This window comes from Pelobates fuscus, chromosome 10 (assembly GCF_036172605.1).
Source record: "Pelobates fuscus isolate aPelFus1 chromosome 10, aPelFus1.pri, whole genome shotgun sequence".
NCBI classification, from domain to species: Eukaryota; Metazoa; Chordata; class Amphibia; order Anura; family Pelobatidae; genus Pelobates; species Pelobates fuscus.
The window spans coordinates 154,254,300-154,271,208 of NC_086326.1; the positions used below are offsets into that span (position 1 = coordinate 154,254,300).

Consider the following 16,909-nt stretch of genomic DNA (forward strand, 5'->3'; position numbering starts at 1 on the left):
ATTTAATGGAAAAATATAATGGTAAGTTTCCCTTCATCCCTGATCAACACTCAGTTGGATCAGAGGCAAGGGAAAAAGGTCAGGATGGTGGTACCAGCTTTCCTGTCCTTTTGCGGTCCTCCTGGCGGGGGGGGACTGTGATGGATAGAAATTAATGTAGGTAAAATGTCTATTTGTTATGTATACCTGTGCTCATTCCCTACTCAAAATGGCCGCTGGAGAACCCCCTCCCATTGACCAAAACACTTTGTGTAACAAGATGGCGTATCCATCCGGAGTTACACCCCATGACGATGATGACATCACACCTTGGAGGAAGTACATCAAGATAAAAAAATTAAAAATGTACATCTCATATTTCTCACACAATGCATTCTTTTGACTTTTTAAGGGGCTTGCCACCCCCTTGATAAACACTTAGAAGTTTTAATTTATCTGAACTTGTTGTCAGTGTGATTTCTTCAGCGTACACGCATTTTACTTCAAAAATCTGGACAGGGGCAGATACTCAAACACTTGGTTTGGTCTAGAACAGACGCATGGGATAGGGGTTAATGGGGGTGACACAGGGGATGGGGGGGTTAATGGGGGTGACAAAGGGGATGGGGGGTTAATGGGGGTGACACACAGGGGATGGGGGGTTAATAGGGGTGACAGGGGATGAGGGGTTAATGGGGGTGACCCACAGGGGGTGGGGGGTTAATGGGGGTGACACAGAGGGGATGGGGGGTTTATGGGAGTGACACAGGGGATGGGGGGGTTAATGGGGTGACACACAGGGGGTGGGGGGTTAATGGGGGTGACACACAGGGGATGGGGGGTTAATGGGGGTGACACAGGGAATGGGGGGTTAATGGGGGTGACACACAGGGGATGGGGGTTAATGGGGGTGACACAGGGGATGGGGGGTTAATAGGAGTGACAGGGGATGGGGATTGGGGGGGGGGGTCTTCCCTCCCCCAGTTGGAGCGCGGGCTCCGCTGGTTCCCCCTATCCGGAGGTTTAGGGGATTTTGATGGCACACCTGAAATTCATAGAATGCGGTATAAGTATAATGGAACGCAGTGTGGAACGCAAGCTCAGGAAATGACGTAATAATGAAGCGCCGCGAGAGGAGATGGATACAAAAAAAAAAATTAGGGCGGGATTTTCTCCGTTTTGTTTCCGGTTGTCGCGTGGGGGAAACACGACTGGAGAGTAAGAACCGACACCGAGTGTAATACAGAGACTGAGGGGGGGGACTGTGTGTAATATGGAGAGAGAGAGGGGGACTGTGTGTAATATGGAGAGAGAGAGGGGGACTGTGTGTAATATGGAGAGAGAGAGGGGGACTGTGTGTAATATGGAGAGAGAGAGGGGGGACTGTGTGTAATATGGAGAGAGTGAGGGGGGACTGTGTGTAATATGGAGAGAGAGAGGGGGGACTGTGTGTAATATGGAGAGAGAGAGGGGGACTGTGTGTAATATGGAGAGAGAGAGGGGGACTGTGTGTAATATGGAGAGAGAGAGGGGGACTGTGTGTAATATGGAGAGAGAGAGGGGGGACTGTGTGTAATATGGAGAGAGAGGGGGGACTGTGTGTAATATGGAGAGAGGGGGGACTGTGTGTAATATGGAGAGAGGGGGGACTGTGTGTAATATGGAGAGAGAGAGGGGGGACTGTGTGTAATATGGAGAGAGAGAGGGGGGACTGTGTGTAATATGGAGAGAGAGAGGGGGGACTGTGTGTAATATGGAGAGAGTGAGGGGGGACTGTGTGTAATATGGAGAGAGAGAGGGGGGACTGTGTGTAATATGGAGAGAGAGAGGGGGACTGTGTGTAATATGGAGAGAGAGAGGGGGGACTGTGTGTAATATGGAGAGAGAGAGGGGGGACTGTGTGTAATATGGAGAGAGAGAGGGGGACTGTGTGTAATATGGAGAGAGAGAGGGGGACTGTGTGTAATATGGAGAGAGTGAGGGGGGACTGTGTGTAATATGGAGAGAGAGAGGGACTGTGTGTAATATGGAGAGAGAGAGGGGGGACTGTGTGTAATATGGAGAGAGTGAGGGGGGACTGTGTGTAATATGGAGAGAGAGGGGGGACTGTGTGTAATATGGAGAGAGAGAGGGGGGACTGTGTGTAATATGGAGAGAGAGAGAGGGGGGACTGTGTGTAATATGGAGAGAGAGAGGGGGGACTGTGTGTAATATGGAGAGAGAGAGGGGGGACTGTGTGTAATATGGAGAGAGAGAGGGGGACTGTGTGTAATATGGAGAGAGGGGGGACTGTGTGTAATATGGAGAGAGAGAGGGGGGACTGTGTGTAATATGGAGAGAGAGAGGGGGGACTGTGTGTAATATGGAGAGAGAGAGGGGGGACTGTGTGTAATATGGAGAGAGAGAGGGGGGACTGTGTGTAATATGGAGAGAGAGAGGGGGGACTGTGTGTAATATGGAGAGAGTGAGGGGGGACTGTGTGTAATATGGAGAGAGTGAGGGGGGACTGTGTGTAATATGGAGAGAGAGAGGGGGACTGTGTGTAATATGGAGAGAGAGAGAGAGGGGGGACTGTGTGTAATATGGAGAGAGAGAGAGGGGGGACTGTGTGTAATATGGAGAGAGAGAGGGGGGACTGTGTGTAATATGGAGAGAGAGAGGGGGGACTGTGTGTAATATGGAGAGAGTGAGGGGGGACTGTGTGTAATATGGAGAGAGTGAGGGGGGACTGTGTGTAATATGGAGAGAGAGAGAGGGGGGACTGTGTGTAATATGGAGAGAGAGAGAGGGGGGACTGTGTGTAATATGGAGAGAGAGGGGGACTGTGTGTAATATGGAGAGAGAGAGGGGGGACTGTGTGTAATATGGAGAATGAGAGGGGGGACTGTGTGTAATATGGAGAGAGAGAGGGGGGACTGTGTGTAATATGGAGAGAGTGAGGGGGGACTGTGTGTAATATGGAGAGAGAGAGGGGGACTGTGTGTAATATGGAGAGAGAGAGGGGGGACTGTGTGTAATATGGAGAGAGAGAGGGGGGACTGTGTGTAATATGGAGAGAGAGAGGGGGGACTGTGTGTAATATGGAGAGAGAGAGGGGGGACTGTGTGTAATATGGAGAGAGAGAGGGGGGACTGTGTGTAATATGGAGAGAGAGAGGGGGGACTGTGTGTAATATGGAGAGAGAGAGGGGGGACTGTGTGTAATATGGAGAGAGAGAGGGGGACTGTGTGTAATATGGAGAGAGAGGGGGACTGTGTGTAATATGGAGAGAGAGGGGGACTGTGTGTAATATGGAGAGAGAGGGGGACTGTGTGTAATATGGAGAGAGAGGGGGACTGTGTGTAATATGGAGAGAGGGGGGGGCTGTGTGTAATATGGAGAGAGAGAGGGGGGACTGTGTGTAATATGGAGAGAGACAGAGACTGTGTAATATGGAGAGAGAGAGACTGTGTAATATGGAGAGAGAGAGACTGTGTAATATGGAGAGAGAGAGACTGTGTAATATGGAGAGAGAGAGAGACTGTGTGTAATATGGAGAGAGTGAGGGGGGACTGTGTGTAATATGGAGAGAGTGAGGGGGGACTGTGTGTAATATGGAGAGAGTGAGGGGGGACTGTGTGTAATATGGAGAGAGTGAGGGGGGACTGTGTGTAATATGGAGAGAGTGAGGGGGGACTGTGTGTAATATGGAGAGAGTGAGGGGGGACTGTGTGTAATATGGAGAGAGAGGGGGGACTGTGTGTAATATGGAGAGAGAGAGGGGGGACTGTGTGTAATATGGAGAGAGAGAGGGGGGACTGTGTGTAATATGGAGAGAGAGAGGGGGACTGTGTGTAATATGGAGAGAGAGAGAGGGGGGACTGTGTGTAATATGGAGAGAGAGAGAGGGGACTGTGTGTAATATGGAGAGAGAGAGAGGGGGGACTGTGTGTAATATGGAGAGAGAGAGAGGGGGGGACTGTGTGTAATATGGAGAGAGGGGGGGCTGTGTGTAATATGGAGAGAGGGGGGGCTGTGTGTAATATGGAGAGGGTGGGGCTGTGTGTAATATGGAGAGAGGGGGGCTGTGTGTAATATGGAGAGAGAGAGGGGGGCTGTGTGTAATATGGAGAGAGAGAGGGGGGCTGTGTGTAATATGGAGAGAGAGAGGGGGGCTGTGTGTAATATGGAGAGAGAGAGGGGGGACTGTGTGTAATATGGAGAGAGAGAGGGGGGGGGCTGTGTGTAATATGGAGAGAGGGGGGGCTGTGTAATATATGGAGAGAGGGGGGGCTGTGTGTAATATATGGAGAGAGGGGGGGCTGTGTGTAATATATGGAGAGAGGGGGGGCTGTGTGTAATATATGGAGAGAGAGGGGGGCTGTGTGTAATATGGAGAGAGAGAGGGGGGCTGTGTGTAATATGGAGAGAGAGGGGGGCTGTGTGTAATATGGAGAGAGACAGGGGGGGGCTGTGTGTAATATGGAGAGAGAGAGGGGGGGGGCTGTGTGTAATATGGAGAGGGGGGGGCTGTGTGTAATATGGAGAGAGAGAGGGGGGGCTGTGTGTAATATGGAGAGAGGGGGGCTGTGTGTAATATGGAGAGAGGGGGGCTGTGTGTAATATGGAGAGAGGGGGGCTGTGTGTAATATGGAGAGAGAGAGGGGACTGTGTGTAATATGGAGAGAGAGAGGGGGGGGGCTGTGTGTAATATGGAGAGAGAGAGGGGGGGCTGTGTGTAATATGGAGAGAGAGAGAGAGGGGGGGCTGTGTGTAATATGGAGAGAGAGGGGGGACTGTGTGTAATATGGAGAGGGGGGACTGTGTGTAATATGGAGAGAGAGAGAGAGGGGGGGGCTGTGTGTAATATGGAGAGAGAGGGGGGACTGTGTGTAATATGGAGAGAGAGAGGGGGGGGACTGTGTGTAATATGGAGAGAGAGGGGGGGGGACTGTGTGTAATATGGAGAGAGAGGGGGGGACTGTGTGTAATATGGAGAGAGAGAGGGGGGACTGTGTGTAATATGGAGAGAGAGGGGGGGACTGTGTGTAATATGGAGAGGGGGGGGACTGTGTTTAATATGGAGAGAGAGGGGGGGGCTGTGTGTAATATGGAGAGAGAGAGGGGGGACTGTGTGTAATATGGAGAGAGAGAGGGGGGACTGTGTGTAATATGGAGAGAGAGAGGGGGGACTGTGTGTAATATGGAGAGAGAGAGGGGGGACTGTGTGTAATATGGAGAGAGGGGGGGACTGTGTGTAATATGGAGAGAGAGGGGGACTGTGTGTAATATGGAGAGAGAGGGGGACTGTGTGTAATATGGAGAGAGAGGGGGACTGTGTGTAATATGGAGAGAGAGGGGGACTGTGTGTAATATGGAGAGAGAGGGGGACTGTGTGTAATATGGAGAGAGAGGGGGACTGTGTGTAATATGGAGAGAGAGGGGGACTGTGTGTAATATGGAGAGAGAGGGGGACTGTGTGTAATATGGAGAGAGAGGGGGACTGTGTGTAATATGGAGAGAGGGGGGGACTGTGTGTAATATGGAGAGAGAGAGGGGGGACTGTGTGTAATATGGAGAGAGAGAGGGGGGACTGTGTGTAATATGGAGAGAGACAGAGACTGTGTAATATGGAGAGAGAGAGAGACTGTGTGTAATATGGAGAGAGTGAGGGGGGACTGTGTGTAATATGGAGAGAGTGAGGGGGGACTGTGTGTAATATGGAGAGAGTGAGGGGGGACTGTGTGTAATATGGAGAGAGTGAGGGGGGACTGTGTGTAATATGGAGAGAGTGAGGGGGGACTGTGTGTAATATGGAGAGAGAGGGGGGACTGTGTAATATGGAGAGAGAGAGGGGGGACTGTGTGTAATATGGAGAGAGAGAGGGGGACTGTGTGTAATATGGAGAGAGAGAGGGGGGACTGTGTGTAATATGGAGAGAGAGGGGGGACTGTGTGTAATATGGAGAGAGAGAGGGGGGACTGTGTGTAATATGGAGAGAGAGAGGGGGGACTGTGTGTAATATGGAGAGAGAGAGGGGGGACTGTGTGTAATATGGAGAGAGAGAGGGGGGACTGTGTGTAATATGGAGAGAGAGAGAGGGGGGACTGTGTGTAATATGGAGAGAGAGAGGGGGGGACTGTGTGTAATATGGAGAGAGAGAGGGGGGACTGTGTGTAATATGGAGAGAGAGAGAGGGGGGACTGTGTGTAATATGGAGAGAGAGAGAGAGAGGGGGGGACTGTGTGTAATATGGAGAGAGGGGGGGCTGTGTGTAATATGGAGAGAGGGGGGCTGTGTGTAATATGGAGAGAGGGGGGGCTGTGTGTAATATGGAGAGAGGGGGGGCTGTGTGTAATATGGAGAGAGAGAGGGGGGCTGTGTGTAATATGGAGAGAGAGAGGGGGGCTGTGTGTAATATGGAGAGAGAGAGGGGGGACTGTGTGTAATATGGAGAGAGAGAGGGGGGACTGTGTGTAATATGGAGAGAGAGAGGGGGGACTGTGTGTAATATGGAGAGAGAGAGGGGGGGGACTGTGTGTAATATGGAGAGGGGGGGGACTGTGTGTAATATGGAGAGAGGGGGCTGTGTGTAATATGGAGAGAGAGGGCTATGTGTAATATGGAGAGAGAGGGGGCTGTGTGTAATATGGAGAGAGAGAGGGGGGCTGTGTGTAATATGGAGAGAGAGAGGGGGGCTGTGTGTAATATGGAGAGAGAGAGGGGGGGCTGTGTGTAATATGGAGAGAGGGGGGGGCTGTGTGTAATATGGAGAGAGAGAGAGGGGGGGCTGTGTGTAATATGGAGAGAGAGGGGGGCTGTGTGTAATATGGAGAGAGAGGGGGGGCTGTGTGTAATATGGAGAGAGAGGGGACTGTGTGTAATATGGAGAGAGGGGACTGTGTGTAATATGGAGAGAGAGAGGGGGGGACTGTGTGTAATATGGAGAGAGAGAGGGGGGCTGTGTGTAATATGGAGAGAGAGAGGGGGGACTGTGTGTAATATGGAGAGGGGGGACTGTGTGTAATATGGAGAGGGGGGACTGTGTGTAATATGGAGAGAGAGAGAGAGAGGGGGGGGGACTGTGTGTAATATGGAGAGAGAGAGGGGGGGACTGTGTGTAATATGGAGAGAGAGGGGGGGGGACTGTGTGTAATATGGAGAGAGAGGGGGGGGGACTGTGTGTAATATGGAGAGAGAGAGGGGGGGACTGTGTGTAATATGGAGAGAGGGGGGGGCTGTGTGTAATATGGAGAGAGAGAGGGGGGGCTGTGTGTAATATGGAGAGAGAGAGGGGGGGCTGTGTGTAATATGGAGAGAGAGAGGGGGGCTGTGTGTAATATGGAGAGAGAGAGGGGGGGCTGTGTGTAATATTGAGAGAGAGAGAGGGGGGGCTGTGTGTAATATGGAGAGAGAGAGGGGGGGCTGTGTGTAATATGGAGAGAGAGGGGGGGCTGTGTGTAATATGGAGAGAGAGGGGGGGGCTGTGTGTAATATGGAGAGAGAGAGAGGGGGGGGACTGTGTGTAATATGGAGAGAGAGGGGGGGACTGTGTGTAATATGGAGAGAGAGGGGGGAATGTGTGTAATATGGAGAGAGAGAGGGGGGACTGTGTGTAATATGGAGAGAGAGGGGGGGGGCTGTGTGTAATATGGAGAGAGAGAGGGGGGGGCTGTGTGTAATATGGAGAGAGAGGGGGCTGTGTGTAATATGGAGAGAGAGGGAGGGGGGCTGTGTGTAATATGGAGAGAGAGGGAGGGGGGGGCTGTGTGTAATATGGAGAGAGAGGGAGGGGGGGCTGTGTGTAATATGGAGAGAGAGGGAGGGGGGGCTGTGTGTAATATGGAGAGAGGGGGGGCTGTGTGTAATATGGAGAGAGGGGGGGCTGTGTGTAATATGGAGAGAGAGAGGGGGGGCTGTGTGTAATATGGAGAGAGAGAGGGGGGCTGTGTGTAATATGGAGAGAGAGAGGAGGGGCTGTGTGTAATATGGAGAGATCGATTTTTGTTTGGAGATAATGGGGTTGTAATAGTGACTGTCCATATTATGAAAGGAACTGGACTGTGTGTGTGTTTAAATGGAGGTTATTAATGTGTGTTTAGAATAGGTTGGTTGCCGGGGCCTCCTGTGTAGCACTTGATGCCGGAATATCTATGTATACTGGTAGTGCTGTCTATGTATTCCAGGAAGATCGAGGGCCACCCAGTGCAGCCTCGGTTGTGAAGGGGCAGTCACAGTTTGATATGTTGTGTAACATCCTAAATAAAATTCACTTTATCTTTAATTTAATTATGCAGAAGGTGCAAATGTCTTAGGAGGGTCAATGCACTTTATATGTTGTACTTCATAGCCTTCATTTATACAGGTGGTCCTCACTTAAAGATCTCCCTTTTTTATGATGGTTCTCACTTACGACCAGCTCTAGCGTGGGTATTCAAGTGATTCCTCACCTTAGTGAACTGGTCTATATTTGGGGATTTTTCCCTGAACATAGATTTCAGCTATTCCCTGCGCTAGTAAACTGCTCTGTTTGGGGGAAGACCTGCTGTCTTGCGCATCCTCACTTACAGACAAATTCATTTTACGACCGGGTCGTTAGAACGGAACCTGGTCGGTAAGTGAGGACTGCCTGTATTCATATCTGGGCCTTGTGAGGGACAAGTGGAATACCTTTTCGATATCTTGGAATTTTGCAGTAAAACTAATCCTTATGCATTTTATTTTTCACAGGTTTATCCACGAGCCGTACATCTGTATCAGACATACACACATCTCTACCTTCCTGTCTTAACCAAGAGGAAATACGTGAATGTATTAATGTACCAGAATTCTCAACGGGCTATAAACCTGGGATATGCAACCGCCTGAGTAACATGTCTGTACAGCCATCCTCAGAAGGAAATCTCAGAGATATGTATAAATCCACAGAACATCCACGCACACAAATTACATCCATACACATTGAGGTACCAGACTCATGTGAAGAAGAAAATCTTACAGTCCTTTCTGCACCCAATGAACATCCATCTAATCATGTTAAGGATAAACCAGCTTCATGTGAAGATGTTCCCCAATCTGAAACATCTTTTGGATTTCCTGAGTTTCCCTCGAAGAATTCTGTAGTTAAATATGAAGTGACTGACCCAGAAGAGAAACCATATTCCTGTCACGAATGTGGAAAATGTTTTAACCAGAAACAAAATCTTAATATGCATCTTCATCTACATCTAAAACGTCACACTGAAAAGACCACATATTCTTGCCCTACATGTGGAAAGCGGTTTAGTTGCCAATCTGTTCTTGCAAACCATCAACGAAGTCATGCATTATGGAAACCTCTTGAGTGTAAAAAATGTGGGAAACTTTTTAATTGTTCTTCCACATTACTCATACATAAAAGAATTCACACTGGAGAGAAACCTCATTCATGTCCAGAATGTGGGAAATGTTTTTCCCGAAAATATTATGTTGGCAAGCATCGTCAAACCCATGGAGCAAAGAAGGCATTGCCAAATCCTAAATGTGAGAAAACATTCAAATGTGTGTAATATGGAGGGAATTGGGTCTGTTTGGGTACTTTGCACTAATACAAAAGGAACGAACACCGTTCGTGTAATGTGGAGGGAAGGGAAGCTGTGCGTGTGGTGGAACACGGGGGCCGTGTTTGTAGTGTGGAGGGGCATGAGGGGGTATGTTCCTAGTGCGGAGTGGCACAGAAGACATGTCCCTAGTGCAAAAGGGCACAGGGGAGGTGCCCTTAATACAGAAAATCATTAGGCGGTGTGCCATGTCCATAGTCTGGAGGGGCACTTAGAGTTGCCGTGCCCAAAGTGTGGAGGTAATTGGGGCTCTGTATTTATTGTAGGTGAAACATAGAATGTGACGGCAGGTAAGAACCATTCGTCACATCTAGTCTGCCCAATTTTCTAAATACTTTCATTAGTCCCTGGCCTCATCTTATAGCTAGGATAGCCTTATGCTTATCCCACGCATGCTTAAACTCCTTTACTGTATTGACCTCTACCACTTCAGCTGGAAGGTTATTCCATGTATACACTACCTTCTCAGTAAAGTTATACTTCCTAATGTGTTGGTTTTTTTTTTTTTTTTTTAACCTTTGCTCCTCTAATTTAAATCTATGTACTCTTGTTGTGGTAGTTTATCAATATCCTGGAGATACGGTCTCCAGTACTGTGTACAATACTCCAAGTGAGGTCTCACCAGTGTTTTCTACAATGTCATGAGCACTTCCCTCTTTCTACTGCTAATGCCTCTCCCTATACAACCAAGCATTCTGCTAGCATTTCCTGCTGCTCTATTACATTGTCTGCCTACCTTTAAGTCATCAGAAATAATTACCCATAAATCCCTTTCCTCAGATGTTGACGTTGGGACGTTTTTACGTCCAAGATGCATTATCTTGCACTTATCCACATTAAATGTCAGCAGACATACCTTACCATCATGACCTTGTGCAATATCACAAATAAAAATATTTAAGAGACTGGATCCAAGTACAGATCCCTGAGATACCGCACTGGTGACAAGCCCAAGCTTCGAATATACTCCATTGACTACAACCCTCTGTTGCTGTCACCCAGCCACTGCCTTACCCATTCAACAATATTGGAAAAAAAACTTAAAGGGACAATCAGTTTTCCTGGCACTACAGGTCCCCTCTCCCTCCCTCCCAGGTTGCTGAAGGGGTGAAAACCCCTTCAGGGACTTGCCAAAGTCCAGCGCCGATGTCCCTCGGCGCTGGTCCATGGTCCGACATCAGCCGGCGGGGGAGACCGACTGCGCATGCGCGGCCGGTGGCGGGGAAGACCTAATGACCTCCCCATAGGAAAGCATTGAAAATGCTTTCAATGCATTCATTTGGGGATTTTAGACCTCTGCATTGAAAATGCTTTCCTATGAGGATTTTAGCGACGATGGAGGTCCTCACATAGCGTGAGGACGTCCAGCGACGCTATAGCACAGACAACCTGTGCTATAAACCAGAAAGTGCCCTCTGGTGGCTGTCTAGTAGACAGCCACTAGAGGAGGAGTTAACCCTGCAAGGTAAATATTGCAGTTTATGAAAACTGCAATAATTACACTTGCAGGGTTAAGGGTAGTGGGAGTTGGCACCCAGACCACTCCAATGGGCAGAAGTGGTCTGGGTGCCTTGAGTGTCCCTTTAAAGATTGCAGTTTATTGATAAGCCTTTTATGTGCAACAGTGTCAAAAGCCTTGCTGAAATCTAGGTAAGCAATGTCTACTACACCACCCTGATCTATAATTTTAGTTACCCAATCAAAAAAATCAATAAGATTAGTCTGGCATGATCTCCCTGAAGTAAACCCATGTTGTCTCTGATCTTGAAATCCATGTGATTTTTGATTTTCAACAATCCTATCCTTTAGGTGTATTTGTTACATGTGTCTTCTGTGTAGCACTGCATGGGAGCTCTGTATGTATTACAGGGGGATAGAGGGCCACCCAGTGATGTCCAAGTTGTGAAGGGGCAGTCACTGTTCGGTATGTTGTGTAAAAATCATGCATAAAATTCACTTTGTCTTGACGTTAAAACTGCAGGATGTATAAATGTCTGGGGATGGCTAATGCACTGTATATGTTGTACTTTATAACCTGTGTTTATATACAAATCTGAGCATTGTAAGGGACAAGTGGAATACAAAATTAGCCTTTTCTGTACGTGTAATTTTGCAGCAAAATGAATCCTTATGCATGTTAGTTTTGACAGGTTTATCTATGAGCAGCACATCTGTAACAGATCCACACATTTATCTACCTTCCTGTCATAACAAAGCGGAAATACGTGAAGGTATCAATGTATCGTAATTCTCAATGCGCTATAAAGCTGGGATATGTATTTGCCTGATTACCATGTCTCTACAGTCCACTTCAGAAGGAAATCTCACAGGCATTCCTATACCCACAGAATATCCATCTACTCCTATTAAGAATAAACCAGCCTCATGTGAAGAAGGAAATCTCACAGAAAGGTATAAATCCACAGAACATGCACGCACAGACTATCCATCTACTCCTATTAAGAATAAACCAGCCTCATGTGAAGAAGGAAATCTCACAGAAAGGTATAAATCCACAGAACATGCACGCACAGACTATCCATCTACTTCTATTAAGAATAAACCAGCCTCATGTGAAGAAGGAAATCTCACAGAAAGGTATAAATCCACAGAACATGCACGCACAGACTATCCATCTACTTCTATTAAGAATAAACCAGCCTCATGTGAAGAAGGAAATCTCACAGAAAGGTATAAATCCACAGAACATGCACGCACAGACTATCCATCTACTTCTATTAAGAATAAACCAGCCTCATGTGAAGAAGGAAATCTCACAGAAAGGTATAAATCCACAGAACATGCACGCACAGACTATCCATCTACTTCTATTAAGAATAAACCAGCCTCATGTGAAGAAGGAAATCTCACAGAAAGGTATAAATCCACAGAACATGCACGCACAGACTATCCATCTACTTCTATTAAGAATAAACCAGCCTCGTGGGAAGAAGGAAATCTGACATTTCTACACCAACAGAATATCCATCTACTCATTTTAAGGAGGAACCAGCCTCATGTGAAGCAGATGTTCCACAATCTGTAGCATCTTATGGATTTCCTGACATTAGAAAGTTTTCTCCGACAAATTCTTTAATTGTTAAATATGAAGAAACTCCCCCAAAAGAGAACATATTCCTGTCATGAATGTGGAAAATGTTTCAACCAGAAATCACACCATGACATTCATCTACATCTAAAACTGCACGCTGCAAAGACCACGTATTCTTGCTCTGTGTGTGGAAAGCGGTTTAGGTGTCAGTCAGTTCTTGCAAACCATCAACAAAGTCATGCATTACGGAAACATCTAGCATGTAAAAAATGTGGGAAATATTTTGATAGTTCTTCCAAAATTCTAGTTAATGAAAGTATTCACATGGGAGAGAAACGTAATTCCTGTCTAGAATGTGGGAAATGTTTTTCTAGTAAATATTATGTTGATAAGCATCATCAAACCCATGCAGCAAATAAGTCATGGTCGAATCCTGAATGTGAGAACACATTTAAACATGTGTGTAATACAGAGGTAAGGGGGGCTGTGTGTAATGCAGAGAGTACAGGCGTGTAATGTGGAGGCAATGAACACTGTATGTAATATCAATGGAACGGCGATATGTTTTAGGTTTGTAATATGGAGCAAGTGGGGGCTGTGTGTTTGTAATATGGAGCAAGTGGGGGCTGTGTGTTTTGTAATATGGAGCAAGTGGGGGCTGTGTGTTTAGTATAGGTGTTGGTTGCAAGGGCCTCATGTATAGCACTGGTGGGGGTTGTCTATGTATTACAGGGGAATCGTTGGCCATCCAGTGCAGCCTGGGTTGTGAAGGGGCGGTCACACTTGGGCATGCAGTGCAGAATGTTTAAATGTATTGGGAGGGTCAATGCACTTTATATTCTTCATTTATATACCAATCTGGGCATTGTGATAAGTGGAATACAAAAAATTGCCTTTTCGATATCTTGGAATTTTGCAGTAAAACTAATCCTTATGCATTTTATTTTTCACAGGTTTATCCACGAGCAGTACATCTGTAACAGACGCACACACATCTCTACCTTCCTGTCTTAACCAAGAGGAAATACGTGAATGTATTAATGTACCAGAATTCTCAACGGGGTATAAACCTGGGATATGCAACCGCCTGAATAACAGGTCTGTACAGCCATCCTCAGAAGGAAATCTCACAGATATGTATAAATCCACAGAACAGTCACTCACAGAAATTATATCTATACACATTAAGAAGGAACCAGCCTCTTGTGAAGAAGGAAATCTCATGAACTTTGCTACACCCACAGAACATCCACAGTCAGAATATCCATCTACACACATTAAGGAGGAACCAGCCTGGTGTGAAGAAGGAAATCTCAGACATTTCTACACCCATCGCACATCCACAGGCAGAATATCAATCTATTCATATTAAGGAGGAACCAGCCTGGTGTGAAGAAGGAAATCTCACAGACATTTCTACACCCACAGGACATCCACATGTAGAATATACATCTACTCATATTAAGGAGGAACCAACCTTGTTTGAGAGAGGAAATCTCACCAACATTTCTACACTCACTGAGGAACCCCAGACAGAATATCCACCTGCTTGTATTAAAGAGGATTCAGACTCTTGGGAAAAAGATGTTCCACAATCTGGAACGTCTTATGGATTTCCTGACATAAGAAAGTTTTCTTTGACAGAATCTATAATTGTTAAATATGAAGCAACTCCCCCAGAAGAGAATCCATATTCCTGTCATGAATGTGGAAAATGTTTCAACCATAAACAAAATCTTGATCTGCATCTTCATCTACATCTAAAACGGCACACTGAGAAGACCACATATTCTTGCCCTACATGCGGAAAGTGGTTTAGTTGCCAATCTGTTCTTGCAAACCATCAACGAAGTCATGCATTACGGAAACCTCTTGCATGTAAAGAATGTGGAAAACTTTTTGATAGTTCTTCCAAATTTATAATTCATCAAACTGTTCACACAGGAGAGAAACCTCATTCATGTCCAGAATGTGGGAAATGTTTTTCCAGTAAATATTATGTTGGTAAGCATCGTAAAACCCATGTCGCAAAGAAGTCACGGTCGAATCCTGAATGTGAGAAAACATTTAAGCAGGAATCGGGTCTTGCATCACATTTAAAAGTTGATTCACTTTAGAAATGTGTTTTGTTTTTATTTTAAGTTAGGAAATCAATTGTGTAATAATTTTGGCCAGAGAAACTAGACCTGGTCAGTTTCAGACAGATTCCTCTTTTTTGTGAAATTTTAGTTAGTTGACATTAATTGGCATGTTGTTGAACCCAGTGCAATGAATTTCACACTTTTTTTTTATTTATTTTTTGCAAATCACTGATAAGTCTCTGATCAACTGATTCATGCCCTCCTTGCCACTCACCCAAAATGACTTATCCCAGTGTTTATGGACATGCCTACTATTCTCCAACTTTTAAGCTCAAATCCAGACACACAACTCTGACTTACCTGACCAGCTGTAGCCCAATGCCTGAGCTAGCATCTTCATGCCAAAAGATGTCCTCTGAATCTAGATTACCATCCTGACCGCAGTGTCTGGCAAGACAACGTTACCTGAGTCATCAAACACTTTATTTTACAAAAGATCATTAACTTTATTAGTTGACTAGCTGTACAAGTTAATAGTAATATTGACTAAATGTACCTTCAAACTGAGAGAACCGTGTATCCCGGATCCATAGTCCCTCTTACTGCTTTGCAATAATGTTAATTTACCAGTTCCCTATTTCCATCTGATACCTTGCACTGTCTTGCGCACAGAGAATTCCTGTGTGGGGACAGACAATATAAAATCACCATCTTGATGAGTTAAGTCTATATTTAAAGTATTCCTTGATCATTGTCTTGGAGCACTCACTACTTATAAACACATGATTTGTGTTTACGGTTTATTGTCAAGTAGTACATTTATTTTTAAACACTACTGCTTGGAGGAGAATCTTTACTGCCTTCAAGACTAGTCTGTAAATGGACACATGCAATTCCTTAGGCTTGTTTTCTGCAGAGTTTTAATAAAAGGTACATGTTTATTGCCCTTTAGTAAGCTTTAGTGCCGGCATGTCCAACCTGCGGCCCGGTTGCGCTATCTGAACGGGTCCCTGCTTTGCTGTGCCGGGAGGAAGTGAGTGCAAGTCACTTCCTCCTGGCTTATGAAGAAGCCGCGCGGGAGATACTAAATAGGAGCCAACAGAGACTCCTATTACAACCAGCCAGATGCCACAGAAAACACAGGGAATCCACCTCCCTGCACCAGAAAGGTATGTAGCAGATATTGTAAATTGGGATCTTTTGTGTAGATTTGAGTGTTATAACTTTTTTTTCTCTTCAATGAGTGTGTGTGTGTGTGTGTGTGTTACCAGCGTGTGTGGTGTGTGTGTGTTATCAGTGTGTGCGTAACATTAGTGTGCGCATTTTATATTTATGTGTGTATGTGTCAGTGCGTGTTGCAGTGTATGTGTGTAAATCACAGCAAACGCTAGCTCTACATACAAACATTAAAAACACTAAGACTAATCATATCTACAACACAAACACTATATACAAGTACACCACTACTTTTAAATAGCAACAGTACATTTAAACATACAACTTCATTCAAATGCCAACACTTCACACAAAGTCATACATACATTAAAACACACAAAACATGTTTACACGCAAACACAAACTCTGCTCACAAATGCAGTTCTGGAAGGATGGCTACATGGTAGATCCCCACCAGGAAAAGCATTGTGGGATTTGTATAAGAAATGGGGATCTATCTGCCTTTTGGCCGTGCTTGCGCTAAAGGGGCTCAAAGAAAATTCTTGAACTAAGGCCCTCTCTTCATTAGCTCTGCCACTGGATCCCATCAATAATTATTATTGTGCTTTTGTGACTCAATTGCGCGGTGCTCGAGCACGGACTGCATAGAACAAGTAGAAACAATGAAATACTGTGTAGGGAAGGGGGTAGTGCTAACGCCGCAACCTGCTGCACATGTTAGCTTGTGGCAATTTGACACAATATATAATATTTGGACCTACCTAAAAGTGTTCTGTGATTAGAGGCGTTTATTATTATTAGCCATGTAAGGTTTTTTTTGTTTTTTTACATTTTATATATATATGAAAAATATAAAAAAATAAATTACTTTATTACTTATATACCTTAACTATAGTATATATTGGAAGGCATGGCCTGAAGTTGTGGGAGGGGCTATAGACCTATAAAAGGGACTCTTCCCCCCCCTTTCCCTACTTACCTTTGTTAGTCAGCATTTGCATGAGATCCACTTCCAGGTCATACAAGACGCCATTTTGGTTTCA

The 16,909-nt window shown here is 45.9% G+C and overlaps 2 protein-coding genes across 2 annotated transcripts in view; both read left to right on the forward strand.

Moving 5' to 3' along the window:
• The first annotated feature begins 1,136 nt into the window (after positions 1-1,136).
• Positions 1,137-15,367, forward strand: LOC134574620 (zinc finger protein OZF-like). Its single transcript, XM_063433755.1, has 3 exons — positions 1,137-1,197; positions 8,689-9,480; positions 13,563-15,367. Exons 2-3 carry the CDS (start codon positions 8,832-8,834, stop codon positions 13,979-13,981), a joined length of 1,068 nt encoding a protein of 355 aa, XP_063289825.1. The 5' UTR covers positions 1,137-1,197; positions 8,689-8,831; the 3' UTR covers positions 13,982-15,367.
• The window catches only part of LOC134574882 (uncharacterized), a 63,698-nt gene continuing 60,982 nt past the window's right edge, over positions 14,194-16,909 (forward strand). The window contains exons 1-2 of the mRNA XM_063433929.1: positions 14,194-14,212; positions 14,254-14,613. Of these exons, the coding sequence (XP_063289999.1) occupies positions 14,194-14,212; positions 14,254-14,613 (379 nt within the window). The remainder of the gene's footprint in view (positions 14,213-14,253; positions 14,614-16,909) is intronic.